Genomic DNA, 27,213 nt, shown 5'->3' on the forward strand with positions numbered 1-27,213 from the left:
ACCATGCGTGGGTTGTCTACGTTGTCACTTCCTCGACCCAGGGTCCGTCAGCCGTAGCTTGCATCTGTAACAGGCCTGCCTGGGGCGCTTTATATCCCACGGGTAAGAAGTAGTAAAATCACTGATAGAGTGCCGGAGATCCTGGTTCAATCCTAACTTTGAGTTTCCTTCTGAAGTTCTAGTTTGCTCCCACATCCCAAAGGTGTGTTAGCAGTAGCCAAATTGCCACTGTAAGTTGCCCCTGGATGCAGATGAGTGGCAGAATCTAAGTAGAGTTGATGAGAACATGGGGAAAATAAAAAATGGGCTTAAAGTAGGATTAGTATAAATGGCTGGCTGATGGGTGACATGGATTCGATGGGCTGAAGGTCCTGTTTATCTGTTATCTCACTAAGACTTTACATCAGTACTGTCTCTCCCCCAAAGGAAGTTAAAAAGAAATCGGAAAGTGTTCATTTGTTCTGAATTCATAAGTAAACTCGGTGGCTATTTTATTAGGTATTTCCTATTTGTTTGTGGTCTTCTGCTGCAGGAGCCCATCCACTACAAGGTTCGATGCATTGTTCATTCAGGGATGTGCTTTTGTACACCACTGTTGTAACACGTAATTATTTGAGTTATTGTCACTTCCTTGTTTGTTTGACTTCCAGTCAGGCCATTCTCCCTTCACCTCTGTCATTAACAAGGCATTTTCACCCACAGAACTGCTGCTCACTGGAAGTTTTTTTTTTGTTTTTCATACCATTCTCTGTAAACTCTAGAGACTGTGGTGCATGAAAGTTCCAGGAGATCAGCAGTTTCTGAGATATTCAAACCACCCCGTCTGGCACCAATAATCATTCCATGGTCAAAGTCACTTAGATCACATTTCTTGCCCATTCTGATGTTTGAACTGAACCTCTTGACCATGTCTGCATGCTTTTGCGCATTGAGTTGCAGCCATATGATCGGCTGATTAGACATTTACATTAACGAGAGAGTGTACAGGTGTACATAATAAAGTTCTAAAATTGGGATTTCAGGATACTGATTCAGATTTTCCTCATTGCTTTAATTCTGCTCTGCACTGTGCATGCATGTGTACGTGCCAAAGTAAAGACTGCCTTGTCAGAGCTCCAGCTTTTCGACCTGGGAATCTGATACCTCAGAGTCACCACAAGGACTTCATACAAATCTGCCAATGTGAGGTTCATTTCGAACAGTGCTGAGCTGGAACAGACTGTCATTCTATTTAATATATAATTTTAGAATCACAAAGCAATTCAGCACGGATGTAGACCCTTTCCAGTCCTGATGAAGGGTCTCGGCCCGAAACGGCGACTCATTATTCCCCTCCATAGACACTGCCTGACTTGCTGAGTTCCTCCAGCATTTTATGTGTGTTGTTCTGAAAAATATGGACTCAGACTACATTGCTTCCTTTGAATTAGCTGTCACTGTATTTCAGAATTAAGAACTTAAGACTGTTATATTAATATTTTCAGGCAGACCCTAGAGGTGTGGGCTATTTTCAGAAAGTGTTTTAGATGCCTCAACGTTTTGTGGAATATCTTTGATATTGGTGTTTGAAAGTCTCCTACATGGAGTTACAGGAGGTCCCACGTGACTGTTTTGGTCTTGGAATACCTAGGGAACGTTAATAAATGGCCATATCTAAAAGCATTGCACTATTTGGAAAAACCCTCCAGTACTTACAGGACTCCCTGAGAGAGGGTCAACGTTTGTAGATAATCCCTGAGAGTGCATAGTGTTAACAGAAGATTGCTAGGAATGTATTATTAGTTGCATGTGATCCCAGAAAGCTTTAGTATTTATAGATGTCCCAGAGTACATCAATATTTATGGACTGGGTACTGACACTGCAAAAGAATTCAAAATATTGCTGTCTTCACAGGAGTAGTTGCAGGCTGAAGGTTGACTATGGGTACAGATTGGCATCAACAGGTTCTCCACAATCACCATCAGAACAGATGCACCACAAGTCTGTGTGCTTAGCCCCCTGCTTCACTCAACTTACAGCTACGATTGTGTGTCCAAGTACAACTCCAGTGCTGTATCTACAGTATGTTTGTCGGCGACACCACTTTTGTTGGCCAAATCAATGGTGGTGATGAATTGGTACATGGTTAGGAGGGAGATTGAAAGTCTGATTGAGTGTTGAGCCTCTCACTCAACATCAGCAAAACCAAAGAGCTGATTATTGACTGCAAGACGGGGCAGTAAAACGGAGGTCTGGGAGCCAGTCCTCACGAGGGGATCAGAACTGGAGAGGGTCAGTGACTTTAACATCCTTGGCGTTGCCCTATTGGAGAATCTGTCCGGGGACCATCACAGAGAAGGCACGCCAGCACCTCTGCTTTCTTAGAAGTTTGTGTAGGTTCGGCATGTCACCAAAAACTTTGGCAAATTTATATAGATGTACACTGGAGGGTATGAATCACAAGTTAGTACATGGTGACGTACACATTTTGATAATAAATTTACTTTGATTTCTCTCTTTCTCAGTTTTACCTGGAGGCTCGATTTACCTGGAAAGGAGCGAGGTTGCTAAGACCACTCCTACAGGCTCTCCTGATTATGATGGCAATTTACACAGGACTTACCCGCGTGTCAGATTACAGGCACCACCCGTCCGATGTCATTGTGGGGTTCCTGCAGGGAGCCATAATTGCCTACTGGATTGTAAGTAATTGGTTTACTATTGTCACATGGAGAGGGTGAAGAAGTACACCAGGACGCTGCCTGGATTAGAGGCGTGTGCTATAGGAGAGGCAGGACAAACCTGGGTTGTTTTCTCTGGAGGAACCCATCAGGCAGCATCTACGGAGGGAAATGAGATGCCTTGGCAGTCTCCGACCTGATGGTATGAACACCGATTTCTCTCAATGCCCAGTAATTTCTCCCCATCCCCCTTCTGTCCTTTTCCATTCTACATTCTGGCTCCCCTCTTACCTTTTCTCTTCTCCTCACCTGCCTCTGGTGCCCCTCCTCCTTCCTTTCCTCCCGTGGTCCCCTCTCCTCTCCTATCAGATCTTCTTTACCTCTTCCACCTATCTCCTCCCAGCTTCTCACTTCACCCCCACCCCAACCCACCTTCCACCTCACCTGCCAGCTTGTACTCTTCCCCTCCAACCATCACCTCCTGGCTTCTTCCCTCTTCCTTTCCAGTCTTGATGCAGGGTTTCAGCCTAAAATGTCAACTGTTTATTCCCCTCCATAGATGCTGCCCGACCAGTTGAGTTCCTCCAGCATTTTGTATGCGTTGCTCAAGATTTCTAGATTTTTTAAAATAGTAGAGACTTAGAGAAAACTTTAGATTATGAGAACATTCAGTCCTCTTTTATTGTCATTTAGAAATGCATACATGCATTAAGAAATGATACAATGTTTCTCCAGAGCGATATCACAGAAAACAGGACAAACCAAAGACTAACACTGACAGAACCACATAATTATAACATATAGTTACAGCAGTGCAAAGCAATACCATAATTTGATGAAGAACAGACCATGGGCATGGTAAAAAAAAGTCTCAAGTCCCGATCGACTCCCGAGTCCCCGATAGCAGGCAGCAAAAGGGAGAAACTCCCTGCCATAAACCTCCAGGCACCGTCAACTTGCCGATGCCTTGGAAGCAGCTGACCACAGCCAACACTGAGTCCATCCGTCCGAAAACTTCGCGCCTCTGACTAGCCCCTCTGATACAGCCTCCCGAGCGCCATCCTCTGCCGAGCGCCTTTGACCTCGCCCCGGCCGCCAAAACAAGCAAAGCCGAAGACTCGGGGCCTTCTGCTCCGGAGATTCTGGTTACCACACAGTAGCAGCGGCAGCGAAGCGGCCATTTCAGAAGTTTTCCAGATGTTCCTCCGTACTCTCACGTCCGTCTCCATCAAATCAGAATTGTGCACGGTCCCCTACTTGACAGATTACAGATATCATTTACCGGAGAGGCCGCGCGCGCTGCCGTCGCGCTGTCATCTTCTCCTCCTCCTTGATAAAGTTTATAAGATTATGAGAGGCATAGATAGAATAGACCACTGGTCCCTTCTTCCCAGCGTCGAAACGTCTTAATACGCAAGGGCATGCACTTGGGTTGAGAGGGGTAAGTTCAAAGGAAATGTGTAAGGAAAGTTTTTTATACAGAGAATGGTGGGTGACTCAGATTTGCTGCTGGGGTGGCGGTGAAGGCAGATATGATAAAGATGTTCAGGAGGCTCTTAGATAGACTGTGAATACACAGGGAATAGACGGGTAGGGACCATGCGCTTGTTCTGCCCTCCACATCACAAAAAGTTGAGTGAAAGTGGGTCAACATGTTGACCCAGGGTCATCCTCCTGTCTGTCACTGTGACACACTCTTCATCTTGTGCAACAACTCATGCCCACTTTATTAATGACTTTTCCAGAAACAACAGGAACTTTGTTCCCCTTTCTCACTTCGTCATATATAAGATCTATGAAATAAGTAACTTACAGGGTTTTTTGTTCAAGAAAATAGGAATATCTATCAAAAACTGTAAAATTGAATCAGAATCAGGTTCATTATTTCTGTCTTATATGTTGCTGAATTTGTTGTTTTGGGGCAGCAGTACAGTGCAAATTTTTTTAATTACTATAAATTACAAAATAAATAGTTGGCACGTGGCCAAGTGGTTAAGGTGTCGGTCTAGTGATCTGAAGGTCGCTAGTTCGAGCCTCAGCTGAGGCAGCGTGTTGTGTCCTTGAGCAAGGCACTTAACCACACATTGCTCTGTGACGACACTGGTGCCAAGCTGTATGGGTCCTAATGCCCTTCCCTTGGACAACATCGGTGGCGTGGAGAGGGGAGACTTGCAGCATGGGCAGCTGCTGGTCTCCCATACAACCTTGCCCAGGCCTGCACCCTGGAAACCTTCCAAGGCGCAATTCTGTGGTCTCATGAGACTAACGGATGCCTATAAATAGTGCAAAGTAAATAGAATAATGAGGTAGTAATGTTCATCGGTTCATGGACAATAATTTTTGAGAGCGGAAGGGTAGGAACTGTTCCTGAATCATTGAATGTGGGCCTCCAGGTTGGTGAGGGTCCTTAGTGATGGTTGTCACTTCACCTCCCTGAGGCACATCTTCTTGAAGATGTATCTTTGATCCTTCCAGTATAAAGGCTGCTAGTGTGATGGTATTGGGTTCACTGTATGCAAAGATTTCAAGTCCTATCTGATATAGATATCTATCTGAACCGTCACAATAGGGAGGTTATATTGCTCTTCAAAGGCTGGCTGACTTCCCTGTCTCGTCTCTGCAGTGAGCTCCAGCTACCAATACCCTCTATTTGAGTGGTGGATTCCACCTTCATACAAAGGAAGACATACTTCCAGCTAACAAAGTAGTTTAAGCGCAGTTTATTTTATTTTTAACGATACCCGTTTAAATTGTTAACACACATTTAGAACTTACAGAGGATTTATGAGTCATAAAATATTTCTAAATTCCAAAAGATTTATAGACTACAAAGGATTTCCAAATGCTGGTATTATTCATAGGAACTGAAACAACATACCAACGAGTTGCGGATGAACGAGTCAGCACAGTAGAAGCATAGAAACATAGAAAATAGGTGCAGGAGTAGGCCATTCGGCCCTTCGAGCCTGCACTGCCAGTCAGTATGATCATGGCTGATCATCCAACTCAGAACCCTGTACCTGCTCTCTCTCTATACCCCCTGACCCCTGTAGCCACAAGGGCCATATCTAACTCCCTCTTAAATATAGCCAACGAACTGGCCTCAACTGTTTCCTGTGGCAGAGAATTCCATAGATTCACCACTCTCTGTGTGAAGAAGCTTTTCCTCATCTGGGTCCTAAAAGGCTTCCCCTTTATCCTTAACCTGTGACCCCTCGTTCTGGACTTCCCCAACATCAGGAACAATCTTCCTGCATCTAGCCTGTCCAATCCCTTTAGAATTTTATACATTTCAATAAGATCTCCCCTCAATATTCTAAATTCCAGCGAGTATAAACCTAGTCAATCCAGTCTTTCTTCATATGAATGTCCTGCCATCCCAGGAATCAATCTGGTGAACCTCTATGGCAAGAATGTCTTTCCTCAGATGAGGAAAATGAAAGGTTGAAGAATGCATTCAAGTCCTTCTTTCTGTCACCCCGTCTTTTGTGATTCTTAACTTTGTCACAAAGAACTCTGACCCTTCGGAAAGATCACACTGCCGTGCTAGCAATTAGCCTCTTGGGCCCATCACACTGGCAGAACTCAGACAGTCACAGAGAAAGCATGCATACTCCACACAGACAGCACCAAAGGTTGGAATGAAACCGAGATCACTGGAGGTATAACAAAGCATACTTGCTGCTCTGTTACCATGTCAGGCATGTGACGAGTCTCTTCTACAGACGTGGGAAGAAATGACTCAGTGTTTTTGAAGGTGTCATTGTTTCCATTATTACTTTTGAGAGTAAGAAAACTGGAAGAACCTTGTGCTATTGCTTAAAGCTGAACTTTATTTAACCTTATGGTGTGCCAGACTGATCAGGAAATTGGATTGCAGCAATCTGTGTAAAGCTGTTGACATCTGAGCAATGCCTGTGAGGATGGTTCAAACAATTGTTCCTCTGATGTCATTGATGGAGCAAATTAATCTTCAAAGGTGAGGGTCTCTCATGACCGTGCTGAACCCACCCACCAGTCACCTGTTTTTAATGTCACCAAGACACCAATGATATCGCAGCCAAGCAGGAAGGAGACCCCCACCATCTGGGCTGTGTCCTCTTCCCAATGCCTCCGTCAGGCAAGAGGTACAGGAGCACACACTCACAAATTGCTGGAGGAACTCAGAACGTCAGGCACCCTCTGTGGAGGGAAATGAACAGTCGATGTTTAGGGCCAGGACCCTTCATCAAAAGATAGGGGAGCCTGAAGACTCACCTGGGCCCCACCATCTCAAGGTTCAACAACAGCTTCTTCCTCAATGCCGTCAAGTTCTTGTACTAACCTGAAAAAAAACCTTTACCACCTCAGTCTATACTTCTTTTCTCTCTCTCTCTGTCTCACACTGTTATTGTTATTGTTGTTACTTTTCATGTGTATAGCTTCTGTTAATTTAAGCTTATATTAAATTATGTTTGTCCTCTTCTTGTAACGTTCCTTGCTGCTAATGCAAAAAAAAAAGCTAATTTTCATGGCACTTATACACTGGGTTTGAATCCCTGTGACAACAGTAAACTTGAACTCAAATTCCAACTTCAGTCAACTTCCGAAACATACTCAAACACAAGGAAATCTGCAGATGCTGGAATTTCAAGCAACACACATAAAAATTGCTGGTGAACGCAGCAGGTCAGGCAGCATCTCTAGGAAGAGGTACAGTCAACGTTTCAGGCCGAGACCCTTCGTCAGGGCTAACTGAAAGAAGAGCTAGTAAGAGATCTCAGAGGGGGAGGGGGAGATCCGAAATGATAGGAGAAGACAGGAGGGGGAGGGATGTAGCCAAGAGCTGGACCGGTGATTGGCAAAAGGGATATGAGAGGATCATGGGACAGGAGGCCTAAGGAGAAAGAAAGGGGGAGGGGGGAGGCCCAGAGGATGGGCAAGGGGTATAGTGAGAGGGACAGAAGGAAAAAAAGGAGAGAGAGAAAAAGAATGTGTGTATATAAATAAATAAATAACGGATGGGGTATGAGGGGGAGGTGGGGCATTAATGGAAGTTAGAGAAGTCAATATTCATGCCATCAGGTTGGAGGCTACCCAGACGGAATATAAGGTGTTGTTCCTCCAACCTGAGTGTGGTTTCATCTTGACAGTAGAGGAGGCCGTGGATAGACATATCAGAATGGGAATGGGACATGGAATTAGAATGTGTGGCCACTGGGAGATCCTGCTTTCTCTGGTGGACAGAGCATAGGTGTTCAGCGAAACGATCTCCCAGTCTGCATCGGGTCTCGCCAATATATAGAAGGCCAGAAACGTCGACTGTACCTCTTCCTAGAGATGCTGCCCGGCCTGTTGCATTCACCAGCAACTTTGATGTGTTTTCCGAAACATACTGCTTTGTTTTATCCTCCATTAGCCCTGGATACTGAGGCCAACTTTTGGTTCGTTCCTCTGTGGGGTCATGTGATGAAGCAACTTGTTCAAATCCAGATTCATTAATTAATCACATGTACGTTGAAACATGCAGTGCAATGCATCACTTGCATGAACACCTGCACACCTAAAGATGTGCCAGGCGTAAGCCTGGAAGTGTTGCCACTCAAGACCGGTGCCAACAGAACAAGCCCACAATGCTCAGCAGAACAACACAGAACAACAACAGCAAAACAAACCCCTTTCCTCCTTCCAACCCATAGACAATCCTCAACCCCAGGCCCCGCCGGGCCTCGGCCATCGGGCTTTGACTTCCATCATTCTGATTGACCTTCGGACTTCGATCTTCGGTATTAACCCCTGACTAGCTGATGGCAGGACACCAAACTCCAGATCTGCTGACTCACTGGCATCACATGCCTCCTGCCTGCATGGATATCTGACCCTGGGACAGCCCGACCAGCACGGATACCCTTTGTTATGCATCCACATCGCTGGCCTTTGACTGGCTGAACTCATAAATGTAACCAATGCTGTGGGATGGTTTGGTCCATGGTTGTATTCATTTGGACTAAGCTTATTAGACCAAGTGGACTTCTATATTTGTAACTAGTTGATGAATAATTTAGGAGTGGACCACCCAGCCCACCAAACCTGCTTTACCATTCAATATAATTGTTTTTCACTTGACATGAAGGTTGGTGCAGTTGAACTCCATTTGCCACCTCTCTGCCCAACTTTGCATCCCCGCTGTGTTCCATTATAACCTACAACAACCTTCAATGTTGACTAGTATTGCACACAAATAAAATGCTGGAAGAACTCAACAGGTCAGACAGGAATAAACAGTCGATGTTTGGAGTTGAGACCTTTTATCAGGACTATTTATTCTTCTCCATTGATGCTGCTTGACCTGTTGAGTTCCTCCAGCATTTTGTGTGTGTTACTCAGCATTTCCAGCATCTGCAGAATCTCTTTTGTTTAAGCATTGTGCACAGTTCACCAGACGTGTTCCCATCAATGCCCTGTAACTTGTAAGCTTGTAACTTTTGCCTTCATTTCCTTGAGCAATAAACAGTAACATTCATAAATATTGCAAGAGTGTGAATACAAGTGACCTTGTGAGATACTGTTTGGGTTACAGAAATTCACCCTTACAGAAGTCACCAATCACTACAAAACAAGTAGATCCGGGAAAATTCAAAAAGCTGCAGATGCTGAAAATCTGAAATAAAGTTGGTTATTATTATCATTATTGGCACAGTTTGTCTTTGCACGTTGATTGTTTGTCAGTCTTGTTATTTCTTTGTTCTCCATTAAATGCCTGCAAGGTAGTATATGGTGACGTATATGTACTTCGAAAATAAATGTACATTGGGCTTTAAACTCAGAACTCTACGGATACTGCCTGACTTTCTGAGTCTTCCCAACATTGTCTGTTTTTGTTTAAGTGTAATTGGAACATAAGTATAAAGGACGTTGGTCTGGGAAAGAGCACTAGCATTAGTTCACTTAACCTTCCGTAGAATTTGGAGGGATTTGTGGAAGTATGATCTCTACAATCCTGAATCTGGTGGTTAGATTGGAAATCGAAGACCTGTGATAATTTTTGTAAGGTTGCTAAGGGACAATAATGGGATAGAACACAGATGAGGGGGAATTTCTTTAATCAGAGGGTGCTGACTCTGTGGAATTCATTGCAACAGATGGCTGTGGAGAACATCATTGGGTATATTTAACTCAGAAGTTGATAGGTTCTTGATTATTAACTGTGTCAAAGGTTACAGGGAGAAGGCAGGAAAATAGGGTTGAGAGGAATAATAAATCAGCCATGATGTTATGGCTTGATGGACTGAATGGCCTTAATCTGCTGCTATGTCTTAGTGTTTTATGGTCTCAGGGGCTGGAATTTGTCTGGGGTGGGAGGGAGAGATTTCATTGTGCATGTCCCCTGTGCATGAACTGTGTAATTGCTAGACCTGTATTACTGCAATGCTGGGTAATGACTCGTCATACAAGACAGTGACAAGAAATTACATTCTGGTTCCAAATTGCCTGGAAGTGTGAGTTACCACCCCCTGGTGTCACTGTGTAGCAAGTGCTCTTACAACAGCCACTCCCAATGGGACTTGTGCTGATGGCAGTGGGCTGGGTTAGATTCAAATAATGGTGGGGCAAGTACGGGATTGGCTGTTCCTCTTCTCCAATACTTGCTCGGCACTTCTGTGAACACCATTGGATGGAGTGTTGGCCAGAAATTGTCTTTTCTAAAAGCTACTCCAAAGGGGAGGAGTTCTCACTATAAATGGCAATGTTGTCTTCCATCCCCAAACCCTCACCCTTTCCTGGACAATGGCTGGGGTAAGGACTTCCCATTTACTAAGTACCAGTTAACCTTTCCCTTCATTTAAATCATAAGACATAGGAGTGGAATTGGCCATTGAGTCTGCTCCACAATTCAATCATGGCTGATTTATTATCCTTCTCCCCATAACCTTTGACACCCTTACCAATCAAGCACCTATCAATCTCTCTTTTAAATATACTGGTAAATTGGTCTCCACAGCCATCTGTGGCAATGAATTCCACAGATTCACCATCCTTTGGCAAAGGAAAGTCCTCCTCATCCTTGTTCTAAAGGGACAGCCTTCTATTCTGAGGCTGTGCCCTCTGGGTCTAGATGCCCCCACTACAGGAAACATCATCTCCATGTCCATTCTATCTAGGCCTTTCATTATCCGATAGCTTTCAATAAGATCCCTCCTCATTCTTCTAAACTCCACTACAGGAAACATCTCCATGTCCATTCTATCTAGGCCTTTCATCATCTGATAGCTTTCAATGAGATCCCTCCTCATTCTTCTAAACTCTTACGGCGTGTAAGCCCAGAGCCATCAAATATTCGTCATTTGTTAATTCATTCTCATGAACCTCCTCTGGACTGTCTTTGATGCCAGCACGTCCCAAGAGCCTGCCCCTCCTGTCTTCACAGACACGGGTGAATATTGGGTGGTGATTGTTGTCGCTGTTGTCTGTCTTTCATAATCTCAGCGAGCATGCAATTCAGTTCCCCATTGAACCCTGCGCATGCCTGGAAACACTGCTTTCAATCCACAGTCAGTTTTGAATTTAAATCCAGCCCAGAGAGCCAGAATAAAAATAAAACATCTACTGTATATGAGGTCAACAAGCTCAGATCTCGAGGCCAGTGTTTTTTAGCACAATCTTCAAGAGTATTTGTTGTTACCGAGTAATGTGAGAGTTATCCATTTTCCACCAACTCTGCCAAAATGGCTGAGGTCCAGGAATTGAATAATGAGGCCTCAGATCCAGGAGGAATGTGGATTCTAAGGCTGGCACAGGTGTCAGATGGTGCTCCAGAGTGGCACAGTTCCATGTGTTCAAATTGCACTTGTTTTGCTGAGGAGAGACTATGCTGTGTGACTGCCATCTTGAAATAGAATAGCCCAGTGTGTGTGCATATGCACGTGTGTACGTCTGTTATTGCAGTTGGAAACTGATTTTAAAATGTTGGCCACTGATTTTGTAAAAAAAAAGAGCCCCAGTGCTTTCTGGGGCAAGCGGATTTCCTCGAGGAGACATCAGAGGCCAATTACAGCGAGGTCAACAGAGGACCACGTCTCCTCTCTCCAACATTTGCCAAAGACAGTTTGTTTAATCTGAAGTAACAGACGCAGAATGCTGGTGGAACGCAGCAGGTTGGGTAGCATCTATACAGGGGAATCAACAGTCAACATTTCAGGTCAAGACCCTACATCGAGAGTGGAAAGGAAGGGATTGGAAACATCAACTGTTTATTCATCTCCATAGATGCTGCCTGACCTGCGGAGCTCCTCCAGCATTTTGTATGTATTACTCTGGATTTCCAGCATCTGCAGAATCTCTTGTGTTTATTGTTTAATAGAAACATGCTAAAGAGTGGAACTAGCCAATCTTCACAAAATTTAGTCACGTTCTGAAATCTTGGATATACTTCCATGGCATTTTTTAAAGGAAGAGTGAAAATATGCAGTGATGTTGATTTAGTTGGTAGAATGAGCCCAAAATGAGCAAATTAGCATCCATAACGTTGTATTTATTTGGTAGCTATTTTCTGGTATGGTAGGATAGTGAAATACAGTCAGCTTTTGAATGTGACGGCGCAGTTCAGATTCAGAGTAAGTTTGTGATCAAAATACATATATGTCACCATATACTACCCTGAGATTCATTTTCTTGCTGGTAATCACAGTAGAGCAAAGAAGTAAAATAGAATCAATAAAAATCTACTCACAAAGACACACTAACCAAATGTGCAAAGAAGACAAACTCTGCAAATACAAAAAAAAAGCACAAATAATAAATAAATAAATGGTTGATGGATTGATGAATTAATACTGAGAACATGAGTTGTAGAGTCCTTGAAAGGGAAGTCTTCAGGTTGTACAATTAGTTCAGTGTTGAGGTGAGTGAAGTTATCAACGCTCATTCAGGAGTCTGATGGTTGAAGGACTGTTAGTTAGAAGCCCCATTGTATGTCTTAGCAAGGCCAGCAGGCCAAACTATACTCATGGAAGAGGAGAACCAAAAAAGTGGTAAATGGCAGCAAAGTGTGAGTTACCCATGCTGGAGATTTCAGTACTGGGTCCTACATGCTGCAATGAGCCCATGGGAAGATGAGATCTGGTTCTTCAAGCCTCATTGTAACAGACCTGGAGGCGACAGGCAGAGAAGTTGGAGTGAGCTGGTGAATGGATCCCGCCACAAAACAATCACCCAATCTGCATTTGGTCTCTCCAGTGTAAACGAAACCCAACATTAAATACAGTGCACTAGACTGGAAAAAGTGCAGATGAATCGCTACTTTATGTGGATGGTGGGGAGGGAAAAGGTGAAGGGGTGGTTGCTGAACCTCCTGTGGCCCTCTCTAGAATGTTAACTCCATGCAGAACCTGTTTCTGCATGGGAGTACAGTATGCAAGTGTACATATCTTGAACTAGAGTTTATGACTTGGGAGGGTGGGGGAGGGAGGTGCAGTGGCCAAATGACTGCGGTCTTAATGATTTTTATGTGGATAAGCCTAGGAGATTGAGAAAAGAGAAAATCACAGTTGCTGTTTCTTTGTTTTCAGGCATTTCACGTATCGGACATGTTTAAGTTGAAGAGAAAGGTGATAAAGGAATCGAACGTCAGCTCGGACAATTCCATACTGACCAATCATACAACGTGTTAGCATAATTGAGGTCCAGGATATGGAAAATATGTTTGTGGCTTGAACAGGCCACCGTACCAGTATTGGACCAGAAACCAAGCAAGAAGCCAGTGTTCAAAGAACCTTCCGCAGTTTTTTTTAGTCTCCAGGATAATCTCCAATATGGCCTCACTCTGATTTTCTTTTCCAACAAGACCTTGAAGCCATGTTCGCTGGATGCTCAGCAACTATTGTACGGAATTACCCTGGATTTTCCGTTGCTCCCTGAGGATTTATTTCATTCAGTTTCTCCTACCATGACCTATGGATTTTAGACCTTTATTAGCAACCTTAAAGTGCCTGACTTCATAGATTCTCCATACACTATGGAAACTGAACAACTTAATGCTGTGAGCAACAATGTATTCTATAAATAACATAAGTAATTAATATTATAGATCACAGTCTGTGTTGAGCCTTTTGTGAGTGTACTCTTATGACTAAAAACAAATCTATAATTAAGATATTACCATTTATTCAGTACATGGATGAAGAAAAGCTAATTTCATTCAAAATTAAATACCCACATTTATTATATCTTTAACTAATGGTATCTAAATCAGGGATGGAAGTTAGCTTGATGACATGTTTTATTAATGGGTCCTGTTTTCTCTAGGAGACTGACCAACCAGAACTTGTTTCACTGCTTTTGAAGGTGGGTGGTATTGGATTTTCTATAACTAAGCAAAATTGAGCCAAACATTAACCGACTTTGGGCGATCTCATGTCAGAACCATCATATTGGCCGGAAATGCAGTTAATGTTGAAAGTGACAAGGATTCTGTTTCTGATATCTGCTCACCAGACTGATTATATACAACGTCCTGTGGCAGCTGTTTAGATAAAACAAAAATAAATTGTCCAAAAGGGAATAAGCCAGGGGAAAAGAGTCATAAACAGAGAAATGCTCATTACTGAAGAGCAGCTAAGAGGGGACTCAGAAATAAAATGTTGCAGATGCTGGATATCCGAATAAAGCTGGACAGGTGGCATCTGTGGGCAGTTGGTCAAGAGTTGATGGTTCAAATTGCTGATCTGCAGCAAAAAGGATTAAAGAGGTAATTCATTCAATTACTCTCTCCAGAAGTGATGAGCTGGACAAATCAAGTGAAGTAAGTCCCAAAAAATGCTAGAAAAGGGAAGTGTGACTATGTTCTGAACAAAGGGTGATCTTTGAAACACAGAATGGTGCTTGTCCAAAGGAGCGAGCTTCATCTGGACTGACCTCGGTGAGTTGTAATGCATTGAAAAGAAGCTGAAAGGTTTTATTAAAAGATTACAGATGCTGGAAATCTGTAACAGAGGTTCTAAAAGCAGGTCAACTGGCACCTGTCGAACGATAGACAGTCAACGTTTCAGGTTGAGGAGCCTTCCTCAGAGTTCTGGCGAAGGGCTTCGACCTGAAACGCTTATTCTGTTTCTCCTCCACAGATGCTGACTGACTTGTTAACTGCTTCCAGAATTTTCTGTCGAAGAGAAGCTGATTGAGGCTTGCGGGCAATGTGACGGGACTTTGTATTCTGTCTGCCTTTGGGCTGGATCATCTGACGGAGAGAATGTTGGAAGCTATTGTCAATAACTCTAATTTCAGGTAGCTGGTAATGTACTCAAAAAGATCTGATTCATCTTTACAGTGTTCATTGCAGTTTAATTTGAGATGCATGTCCATGACAATTTTAATTCTGATATTTTATATTGACTTTCTTTTTATTATGGACACTAAGAATTCTCAGCTTTTATGTCATCCCAGCAAAATGCCTCTACCAAAATACAACAGGAGATCCATTCTGGTGTCTCTTAATCGAAGGAGGCAACCTAGAGGATTAGAACTCATGGATTATTCAGTTGTGAGAGGGGGGGAATAGTAATTGAACTGAAAAATGGTGTGGAGAGCAGAGGATGCAGTAGTTGCAAGTGACAATTCCCTTTAAGTTATCATTAGACTGAGAGCCCTCAGCAGTTAGTGAACCAGTTCCTGACAGGGGAAAACCACAGGGGACCATTGTGATATCTGATCTGGAAGGTGCACAACTGGAGAATTCATATTCCACTATAATTTATTCCTTTCATATGAAGAAGCTGATAAATGCTGTTAATTGCAATAAATGTCTTTTTTTATCGGTTTAGTATAAAACTGAGTTCGTGCACACTGGCTCTGTGGATTTATTTTATTCTTGATCATGCTGTGTGTGTGTGTGTGTGTGTGTGTGTGTGATTATTTTACAGTTTCCAAGATACTTTTCCCAACCCAATCCGCTTTGAGAATAACAGTGTCACAGAGCCTGGCGTCTGGCTTGTTTTACAAATACTGCTCCCAGTCCACAGCATCATTTCAGTCACACTTGGTGCCAGCCTTGATCTCTGCAATGCTGTGGAATTTTTACTGTCCTCTGAATAATACTGTAGACTTATTATAGAGGGGGAAGGGCATTACGAAGTACAGTATTTGTCATGATAAACGTTCCTGGGCTTACACTGGTATTTGGCTGAGGGTTCAGAGTATTCCATGCTTCCGAGAACTTTCTATTCCTGTCTCAGGCCCTCTCAAGGACAAACTGACATTCACTCATCTGATCTGGACTTGGAAGGGAGCCTCACTGATTCTCTGCAAAAGGAGAAGGGATGGGAGAAATCTGTTTCAATAGAGTAGAAAACTGGAGCTGAAGTTCAAGTTGAATTGAAATATTGTGTTCCCAGTCTTGTTTCCATTCTCCCCTGCTGTCAAGTCCATTGTGATGCTGCCAGATGAGTGGAGACTCGGCAATTAAGGGAGATTTGGGCCATTTGTATGCCTCAATTCAGTAAAGAAATGGATTAGTGTACAAGTAATATAAATGGATGTGAACTCAGTGAGTCAAAGGATCTGCTCCTATGATGCAGGACTCTAAAGAGAGAAAAATTGCATTTGGATTGCACCTTGTATGATATGATTTCCCAAAATATTTCTAAATCTACAGGATCACATTTGAAATGTGGTCTCTACTTTATATACTGAAAAGCCCAACAAAAATTTACACAAAAGTGTTTGCAATTGCATGAAAATATTAAGAAATCTTCCAATATTATTATATTGAACCAGAGGAATGATTATGTTCCTGTTCAAGTAATACTTGGTGCCTTAGTCTAAAGCAGCCATTGATGGTTTACACTGGATTCTGGTGTTGCCAGGACAACTGGGCTATGGTTAAATCTAGTCTCGTGTTACGGGGGACATTTCTAGTCCAGAGGAAAGCGGTTCTCATTGCACTAGTCAGTGATGGATTTGAGCAAAGATGAACCGAGATGAAAAGGCAGTCTGATTCCTAAATCACTGCCACACTTAGCTGTGCAGATTGTGAATTCTGTCAATATGTGATGCAGTGGAAATGGCCTGATTGTGAATTGCTTCTTTGTGCTGCTAGATCCATTTCTTTTAAACTATATCAGGCAACTTTTGTAGACTCTTCAACAGCCTTAACCAAGGTTTTTGATGTTTATTATGACTTGTGAGTGTAATTTGTAAGAAACTTAAAGAATGCTTCAATATATCTATAAAAAATTTATTGTAAATAAAAGTTAATTCCTATTTCAATTTTAACAAGAACTAAGTTGTTTTTTTATGAAACAGAACTTCAATAATAGCTTGCATTTATAGCATATAACAAAATAAATGTGGCTATCTGGAGAAGACAATTTTCAGAGTTGTACATGCATACTGTGATAATACATGAACCTTTGAACCTTTAAAATAGATGGAAGTGCCTTGATGAGGCCAGTCTCAGGGTAGAGGAACACCTTTTAATCTGCCTAGGTAGCCTCAACCTGATGGCATGAAAATCGATTTCTCCTTCCAATTAAAACAAAAAATTCCCTCCTCCTCCACACTTATTCTATTCCCCACTCTTCTCACCTGCCCATCACCTCCACCTTGGTCCCTTCCTACTTCCCTTTCTCCTATGGTCCACCTTCCTCTCCTAGGATTCCTTTTTCTCCAGCCCTTTACCTTTCCCACCCACCCAGGCTTCATCGCGCAGCGCACATCATGTTGTCGTGCAATAGGAAGCAATTTGCTTAGGATGTTGAGCAGTGTTTGGTGAGTCATTGAGGAGGGATTCATATCAGAACTGTGTGGTGCAAACTGTTTCACCTCGGTTTAGGAGAGAAGTAGAGACACGCCACTCCAAAGAAGAGCTGGTGCCAACTTCAGATTGCTGAATTATAAGAGAGAGTGAAGAAGTTGATGCCCTTCAGACTTTAAAAAGGTGATGACCTGTGGTAAGCCATGTATATATGTTGTAACTGGGTTACCTGTCTGGACAGGCCCCTCTGCTGACTGCTCCTGTGGCTCCTCCCACAGACCCCTGAATAAAGGCGATTGTGCCACTGCTCCTCCCTCAGTCCAGGACAGACACAGCATGGACGAGGACCCATTTTACTGTTAATAAAAGCCTTGCAGTATTTACTCTACTTCCAGTCTTTTGGAGTAATTGATAGTGCATCATGACCACGATTTGTTAGGATGCAAAATAATAGCAATGGGTTTATAATTGCCACATGCACAGATACAGTGAAAAACTTTAGTGTGCCATCCAAAGTTCAAAATAAATTTATAATCGAAGTATGTACTGTGAATGACTCCATGCATTACACTACCTTGAGGTTCATTTTCTTGTGAACATTCACAGTAAAACAAAGACATACAATAAAATCAATGAAAAACTAGACAAAGAATGACATGCAATCAATGTGCAAAAGACAAATTTCAAATAAAAAATAAAAACAAATAATAATAACTAAATAAGTAAATAAATAATACTGAGAACATGAGTTGTCAAGTCATTGAAAGTGAGTCGGTAGGTTGTGTTCAGTGATCAGTTCAGTGTTGTGGTGAAGTTATCCACACTGGTTCAGGAGCCTGATGGTTATAGGGTAATAACTTTCCTGAAACTGATGGTGTGGGACCTAAGGCTCCTGTACTCCTTCCTCATGGTAGTATCAAGAAGAGGGCAAGGCCTGGATGGTGAGGTCCTTGAAGGATGCTGCTTTCTTTGGGCAGCGCTCTTTGTAGGCGTGTTCAATGGCTTACCAGAGTATGCTGGATACGACAAGCATACCCAACATCTTCTCAATACACGGGATGGACCAAACTGCTGATTCAGAAAAGGCAGAAGATGGGAGTCTGTGCTTCATGATAAAACTCTGTGGTACTCCGATGTGGCAGTTTTATTGTACTTGCGTTCTCATTGACCTGGAACACTCAAAGATCGTGCCAACCGTTCAATTTATCAAGAGAGTTCTCCTCCGTGATCCTGATCGCAGTTTGCATACCACCAGCGCCAACTATAATCGAGCACTTGAGATACCACATGATGCCATCACCAAACAAGAAACAGTCCACCCGACGTATTTCAAATCATAGAAAGGGATTTCAGTCATACTTGTTTGAAGATATTTCACCCAATTGCCATAAGCATATAACCTGCAGCACTGGATTCCAAACACATGAGACCACTGCTATACAAACATAAGGAATGCCTCCCCTTCCATGCCCAGAATCTAATCACTTGGCTATCCTACCTGCATACAGACAGAGGCTAAAGAGCAAGGCTGCAGAGATTAGGACAACAAAGAGGTGGTCATGGGAGCAGTTACGGATTGCTTTGAGTCAATGGACGTCACCTGTTCAAGGACTCATCTGTGGATCTGAACGAATACACCGCGGTTGTCACAGACTTTCTTAAAACAGTTGTAGACAAGCATGTCCCCACCAAATTTTTCAAGAGTCTTCCCCCAGCCAGAAGCACTGGAAGAGCCATGAGATCTGCAATCTGCTGAGAGCCAGATCAGAGGCATTCAAGTCTGGAAACCAAGAAGGTTACAAGAGGTCCAGGTACAAGCTCCATAGATGAAATGGCAATTCCAGACTAAACTTGATTCGATGAAGGATGCTCAACAGCTGTGGCAGGGCCTGAATACTATCACCTCCTACAAAGTAAAATTAAGCGACATAGATGACAACAGGATTTCACTTCCAGATGAACTCACGACCTTCTATGCTCACTTTGGTTGTCAAAGCGTGGTAGAAAGATCGCAAACTCCCACACCCGCAGTGACCCCGCACTTTCAGTCTCTGAGGCCGATGTGATAGCATCCATCAGGATGGTGATCCCGCTGTAAGCGTCTGGCCCAGATGGGTAGCTGGCTGAGTACGAAAGACCCGTGCTGATCACCTGGCTGGGGTGTTCCCTGAGATGTTTAACCTCTCAGTTTGCTTGAAGTAGGTGGATACCTCAATCTTCAATTACACCAGTGCCTAAGGAGAGCGTGGTAACCTGACTGAATGACTATCATCCAGTATCCACCATAGTGAAGTGTTTTGGGAGGTTGGTGATGAACTATAACAAATCCTGCCTAAAAGTAACTTGGATATGCTCTGATTTGCCTACCAGCACATCAGGCCCACATTTTATTGACCCTTTACTCAACCTGGAACATCTGGACAACAAAGGTCCAGATGTTCATATCAACTACAGCTCAGCATTCAATGCCATCATACCCTCAAAACTAACCAATAAGCTTCAAGATCTTGGCCTCAAGTGCCTCCTTGTGCAATTGGATCCTTGATTTCCTCACCTGCAGACCCCAGTCAGTTCAGATTGGCAACATCACCACCACAATCTCCATCAGCACAGGTGCACCACGAGGTAGTGTGCTTAGCCCCCAGCTCTACTCATTGTACTCTTATGACTGTGTGGCAAAGCACAGCTCCGATGCCATATTTAAGTTTACTGGCTATATATCACTGTCATTGGCCAAACCAAAGTTGATGACGAATCAGCTTGTAGGAGAGAGATTGAGTTCCACAGCAATAACTTCTGTGCTATCATTTCAGAGGATCTCTACTTCCTCAGGAGTTTGCAAAGATTTGGCATGAATGCTAAAGCTTTGACAAACTTTATGTTTGGTGAAGCATATATTGACTGGCTGCATCACAGCTTGGTATGGAAGAAAGCTAACGGCATGTTGCCCTTCATAACAAGGGGAGTTGAGTATAGGAGCAAAGAGGTCCTTCTGCAGCTGTACAGGGCCCTGGTGAGACCACACCTGGAGTATTGTGTGCAGTTTTGATCTCCAAATGTGAGGAAGGACATTCTTGCTATTGAGGGAGTGTAGCGTAGTTTCGCGAGGTTAATTCCGGGGATGGCGGGACTGTCATATGTTGAAAGATTGGAGCGGTTGGGCCTGTATACATTTGAATTTAGAAGGATGAGAGGGGATCTGATTGAAACATATAGGAAACATGTTCCCGATGTTGGGGGAGTCCAGAACCAGAGGCCACAGTTTAAGAATAAGGGGTAGGCCATTTAGAATGGAGTTGAGGAAATCTTTTTCACCCAGAGTTATGGATCTGTGGAATGCTCTGCCTCAGAAGGCAGTGGAGGCCAATTCTCTGGATGCTTTCAAGAAAGAGTTAGATAGAGCTCTTAAAGATAGTGGAGTCAAGGGATATGGGGAGAAGGCAGGAATGGGGTACTGATTATGGATGATCAGCCATGATCACAGTGAATGGTGGTGCTGGCTGGAAGGGCCAAATGGCCTACTCCTGCACCTGTTGTCTATTGTCTATTGAAACACCAATGCCCTTGAACAAAAACTCCTACAAAAAGTAGTGGCTATGGCTAAGACCATCATAGATAAAGTTCTCCCCACCATTGAGCACACCTGCACAAAAAGCAGCATCCATCATCAAGGACTGCCACCACTCAGGTCATAATCTCATCTCGCTGCTGCCATCAGGAAGAAGGTACAGGAGTCTCAGGACTCTCACCACCAGGTTCAGTAACAGTTATTACTCCTCAACCAAGCACTTTTGAACCAGAGGGAATAACTTCACTCAACCTCACCTGCCCCATCACTGAATAGTTCCCACAACCTAATGGACTCACTTTCAATGACGCTTCATCTCATGTTCTCAATATCAGCATGTAGGAGGGAGACCGAAAATCTGGCTGAGTGCTGTCATAACAACAACATTTTACTCAATGTCAGCAAGACCAAGGAGCTGATTATTGACCTCAGGAGGAGGAAACCAGAGGTCTATGAGCCAGTCCTCATTGAAGGATCAGAGGTGGAGAGGATCTGCAACTTTAAATTCCTCCGTGTATTATTTCGGAGGACCTGTGCTGGGTGTAAGGGCAATTATGAAGAAAGCACGACAGCACCTTAGGAGTTTGCAAAGATTCAGCATGACATCTAAAACTTTAACAAACTTCTATGTTTGCTGAAGAGTATATTGACTGGCTACATCACAGGCTGGGATGGAAACACCAAAGCCCTTGAATGGAAAAACCTACAAAAATGCCCCTTCCTCTTCCTTCACCTTTCTCCATCCCCTTTTCCCTCTCTGACCTTATCTCTTTGCCTGCCCATCATCTCCCTCCGGGGCTCCTCCCTCCCTTTTTTTCTTCTATGGCCTCCTGTCCGCTCCGATTAGATTCCCTCTTTTCCTGCCCTGTATCTCTTTCACCAATCAACTTCCCAGCTCTTTACTTCACCCCTCCCCCTCCCAGTTTCACCTATCACCGTGTGCTTCTCTCTCCCCTCCCCCCACCTTTTAAATCTACTCCTCATCTTTTTTTCTCCAGTCTTGCTAAAGGGTTTTTGGCCGGAAATGTTGACTGTACTCTTTTCCATAGATGCTGCCTGGCCTGCTGAGTTCCTCCTGCATTTTGTGTGCGTTGCTTGGATTCCCAGCATCGGCAGATTTCCTCTTGTTTGTGAATGGTCAGTAAAAAGCAGTGGATATGATCTAGTCCATCACAGTTAAAGCCCTCCCCACCATTGAGCACATCTGCATCAAGTGTTGTCGCAGGAAAGTAGCATCCACCGTCAGAGAACCCCCAACACCCTTGTCATGCTCTCTTCTCACTGCTGCCATTGGGAAGAAGTTCCAGGAGCCGCAGGACTCCCACCACCAGGTTCAGAAACAGTGACCACCCCTCAACTATCAGGCACGTGAACTGCACTCAATTTCACTTGCCCTACTCCTCATCTGATGTTCTCGATATTTATTGCTAATTTATTTATTATTATTGTTATTTTTTTTTTATTTTGTATTTGCAGTTTGTTGATTTTTGTATGTTGGTTGTCCACCCTATCGGGAGTGGTCTTTCATTGACTATGTTATGATTATTGGACTTACTGAATTTGCGCATTAAGAAAATGAATCTCAGGGTCGTGTATGGTGATGTATGTGTACTTTGGTGATAAATTTACCAGGTAGACCGATAAGGCAGGTGTCGGGACCAGAGGTGAGGATCGGGCCGGTTTGATTCGCAATACCACCATGTTTCCTCCTCTCTCCATGGCGCTGAGGCTGCCACATACTTTGTATCTGTGAGCCTCACTGCGATTTGCCCCACCATGTGATGTACTGGGACTGAGGCTATGGGCCTGTTTCAGCTACTCCGGGCTCCGGGTCTATGGACTCAGTTTGGTTCTGAATGCTGTTGCTTGCTTTTATTGTTTGCCTGATTTGTGTTCTCTCTCTCTCTCTCTCTCCCTCTCTCTCTCTCTCTCTCTCTCTCTCTCTCTCTCTCTCTCTCTCTCTCTCTCTCTCTCTCTCTCTCTCTCTCTCTCTCTCTCTCTCTCTCTCTCTCTCTCTCTCTCTCTCTCTCTCTCTCTCTCTCTCTCTCTCTCTCTCTCTCTCTCTCTCTCTCTCTCTCTCTCTCTCTCTCTCTCCCTCCCTCTCTCTCTCTGCATTGGCTGATTTTTAAATTGGGTTCTTTGGGGTTTCTTGCGTTGTGGCTGCCTGTAAGAAGCTCAACCTCAAGGCTGTATAATTTAAACATACTATGAAAGTAAATGTACTTTGAACTTTGGTGGGGAGACACTCCACTCCAAAGAAACTCTGGTGCCAGCTCCATAGTATTGAATTATAAAAGTGAATGGAGAAATTGAAGGTCTTCAGCCTTTAAAAAGGTGATGACCACGATTTGGTAGGATGCAATTAATAATAATGGGTTTATTATTGTCACATGTACAGAGATACAGTGAATAGATTTCACTTAAGTGCCATCCAAAGTTCAAAGTAAATTAATTACGAAAGTACATAAACTTAGTGGCCACTTTAATAGGTACACCTGTACACCTGCTTATTATGCAGACATCTAATCGGCCAGTCATGTGACAGCAATTCAATGCCTACAAGCATGCAGACATGGTCAAGAGGTTCAGTTGTTGTTCAGGCCAAACACCAGGATGGGGAAGAAATGTGATCTAAGTGACTTTGACGGTGGAATAATTGTTGGTGCCAGACAGGATGGTTTGAGTGTCTCAGAAACTGCTGCTGTCCTGTGATTTAAACGCACAGCCATCTCTAGAGTTTACAGAGAATGGTGCGTTAAACAAAAATCATCCAGTGAGCGGCAGTTCTGTGGGTGAAAATGCCTTGTTCATGAGAATGGTCAAAGTAGGACGACCAGGCTGGTCCAAGGTGACAGGAAGGTGACAGTAACTCAAATAACAGTGCATTACAACAGTGGTGTGCAGAAGAGCATCTCTGAAAGCACCACACGTCAAACCTTGAAGTGGATGGGCTACAGCAGCTGAAGACCATGAACATGCTCTGGATGGCAACTTTTTAGGTATAGGAGGTAAATAATAAAGATGCCACTCAGTGAATGTCATGATATACTGCCTTGAGATTCAGGTTTTTGCAGGCATTCACAGTAGATGAAAGAAATACAATAGAACTAATGAAAAAAACACAAAAGACTGGCAAACAGCTAAACTGCAAAAGAAGACAAATTGTAAATAAAAACAGCAGTAGAAAGATTGATAATATTGAGAAAATGAAGTGAAGGTTAGTCCCTAGGTTGTGAATCAGTTGAGAATTGAGCTACAGTGGGGAGTATCCCGTCACGTTCCTGGTTTATGCCATGTGGATAATGGAAACGCCACTCACCACTGAAAACCCAGCCTCTGACCCATTCCAAATGCAAAGGTCAAAGGCTGACATGCTCCTCTGTGGGATCTTGCTGCGTACACTGCCATCGAGATGTGTAGCCTTGGGCAGAATTCACTAATCTCTTGCGTGATAAAAGAGTGTGGATAAATTAACCTGAATGGGCTTGGTAATAGTAGAAAAGTTCTACTCTGATCCAGATACACACTAATGTATATTTGAACAGGAAACTTGATAGCCAGGCACATAATGAACAGTTGTCCATTAACAAAGGTGGAAAAGGAACAGGATCTGGGTGGGATCATAAGCCATTCACATTGAGTACTGAACCAACACAAAGCAGTTATCAATGAGGCTGGCCGCTTGCTTCTTGTATCCTGAGGTGATATATTTAACCTTGAATGACCTGCCATTAAAATCCACTTTAACGATCACATTCTAGTTTTTAACCAACTTCTAGCTATACATGGCAAGGCCTAGATTAGATTAAATCTGATTCTAGGCCTTACCTCTTCCTGGGATACATTGCATTCGATAGCTAAATGAGTTGAACTCCTTATGCGGATTTCAGCAAACAGTTCCCCTTCTTTGTGCCCATTATTCTGGACATCTGCACCTCTTAGATCATTGAACATGCAACGTCACAGCACAATACAGGCCCTTCAGCCCACAATGTTGTGCTGACCTTTTAACCAACTCCAAGATCAATCTAACCCCTCCCACATAGCCCTCCATTTCTCTATCAACCAGCTTAGAGTCTCTTAAATGTCCCTAATGTATCTGCCTCTACCACTGCCCTTGGCAGTGTATTCCACAGACTTTCCACTCTGTGTGGGGGAAAAATCTACCTCTGACATCCCCCTATACTTTCCTTCAAACACCCTAAATTTATGTCCTCTGGTAATGGTTATTTCCACCCTGAGAAAAAGTTGCTGGCTGTTCACTCCAACCATGCCTCTTATTGCCTCTCAACAACCTTTGCTTCAGAGAAATAAATTTATCTTTTCACCCATACTTATCAGCGTCCAATCTCAGACGTAAAAACTGCCCTTCATTAATTGCTAATTGCAGAAGCTGGTTCCCTGCGTTTAGTGGTAGAGTTTACTAACTTAACTTCTCATCACCTGCAGCTCAGTGGGTACAGTTGTCAAAATCTATTCTTTCCCAGATATGTTAATTTATAAACAAATCTATCTCAATGTACCAGCAGAATATAGTATGCAATATACACTTGGCATCTATATATACAGTGCCTATCAAAAGTATTCATTCCCCCCCCCCGGGGAAGTTTTCATGTTTTATTGTTTTACAACATTGAATCGCAGTGGATTTAATTCAGCTTTTTTGACACTGATCAACAGAAAAAGGCTCTTTCTGTCAAAGTGAAAACAGATCTCTACAAAGTGATCTAAGTTAATTACAATTATAAAACACAAAATAATTGATGGCGTAAGTATTCACCCCCCCCCTTTTAAAATGACCACCAAATCATCACTGCTGCAGCCAATTGGTTTTAGAAGTCACATAATTAGTTAAGGTGTCCTAGCTACATATAAACCTGACACGGAAGTCTTTTTCTGTTGTTCAATGCCAAAAAAGTCAAATTAAATCCATTGTGATACAATGTTGTAAAACAATAAAACATGAAAACTTCCGGGGGTTGGGGGTGAATACATTTGATAGGCACTATATTTGGATTCCAATGTAAACCACCTTCCCGACTATCTCATATTAATAGTCTAATCAATTTTAAGCTGGCAACTCATTCATAGTGTCTAATTTTAACCCTTCTCAGCTGTTGGGACACTGATAAGTGCAGATCAGTTGCAAACTATTTTACTTACTGTTGACTTTGGTCAAAAAAAAATCCATTGAGGTCGGAAAACCAGTTGGATCTGGTCCTTTGAGCTTCCCACTAGGAAACAGAAGTAGGCCACGCAGCTACCTGATCCTGATCTGCTGCTCGACAACATTAAAAAATCTATATTATAGTCTATCCTCTTGACTTTTTCTCTATCTCATTGCAGTGAGCAAAGGGGCAAAAGGAAATTGACAAGGTAATGAGCTGGCACAGGCTGAGAAATGTTGGTAATTACCTTCCCTTTGTGTCGGATTCGGGTTATTGTCACTGACATAAGTCATGGGTCCTCGACCTAGACCTACAGTAAACATAGGCCCTTCGGTCCTCGTTAATCTTTAACTGAACTCACTTTATTTCACCATCCCTCCTGATCAACACTCCGAGTGCCAACACTGATGAGTATCCCCTCCCTCTCCCCCATCAGCCCTGGAGTACTTGCTGTCTCTGAGCTTTCACCATTCATAGACAACATCCTCACTTATTCACCCCTCCATTGAAAAGATAGGACACTACATCACAGGAATTAGAATCAGGTTTATGATCATTGACGTACGTCGTGAAATTTGTTGTTTTGCAGCAGCAATACAATGCAATACGTAAAAATTACAATAACAAAAATACAGTAAATAAATAGTTTAATGATCTGAACTTTTGGAGATTTCAGTAAACGGATCCTTATGTACCGTACCTAGAACATCTGCACCTTTTAGAACACAGAACATGGCACAGTACAGGCCCTTCGGATGACAATGTCGTGCCGAGCTTATAACCTACTCCAAGATTAATCTAACCCTTCCCTCCCACATAACCTTCCATTTTTCTTTCAGCCATATGGCCATCTAAGAATTTCTTAAATATTCCAAATGGACCTGTTTCTACACCTCCACTGGCGATGCATTCCATGCGCTCACCACGCTCTCTGTAGAAAAACATATCCCTGACGTTCCTCTGGGAAAAAGGCAAAAAGCTAAGTCCTGCAAAGGACTTATAATGCGATGGTGCTCGTGAACCCATTCAGAAATCAGAAAGGTTAATTTATTATCAAAGAATTCAACTCTGAAACTCTTCTTCTCCAGATA

At 43.1% G+C, this 27,213-nt stretch overlaps 1 protein-coding gene across 1 annotated transcript in view; it reads left to right on the plus strand.

The window, feature by feature from the left end:
• Positions 1-16,326, plus strand: part of LOC134339419 (phospholipid phosphatase 3-like) — a 104,867-nt gene extending 88,541 nt beyond the window's left edge. Inside the window, exons 6-7 of the mRNA XM_063035896.1 lie at positions 2,506-2,682; positions 13,209-16,326. Coding sequence (XP_062891966.1) covers positions 2,506-2,682; positions 13,209-13,310 — 279 coding nt within the window. The 3' untranslated portion in view covers positions 13,311-16,326. The remainder of the gene's footprint in view (positions 1-2,505; positions 2,683-13,208) is intronic.
• Positions 16,327-27,213: the final 10,887 nt, after the last annotated feature.

This window comes from Mobula hypostoma, chromosome 29 (assembly GCF_963921235.1).
Source record: "Mobula hypostoma chromosome 29, sMobHyp1.1, whole genome shotgun sequence".
Taxonomy (NCBI): Eukaryota; Metazoa; Chordata; class Chondrichthyes; order Myliobatiformes; family Myliobatidae; genus Mobula; species Mobula hypostoma.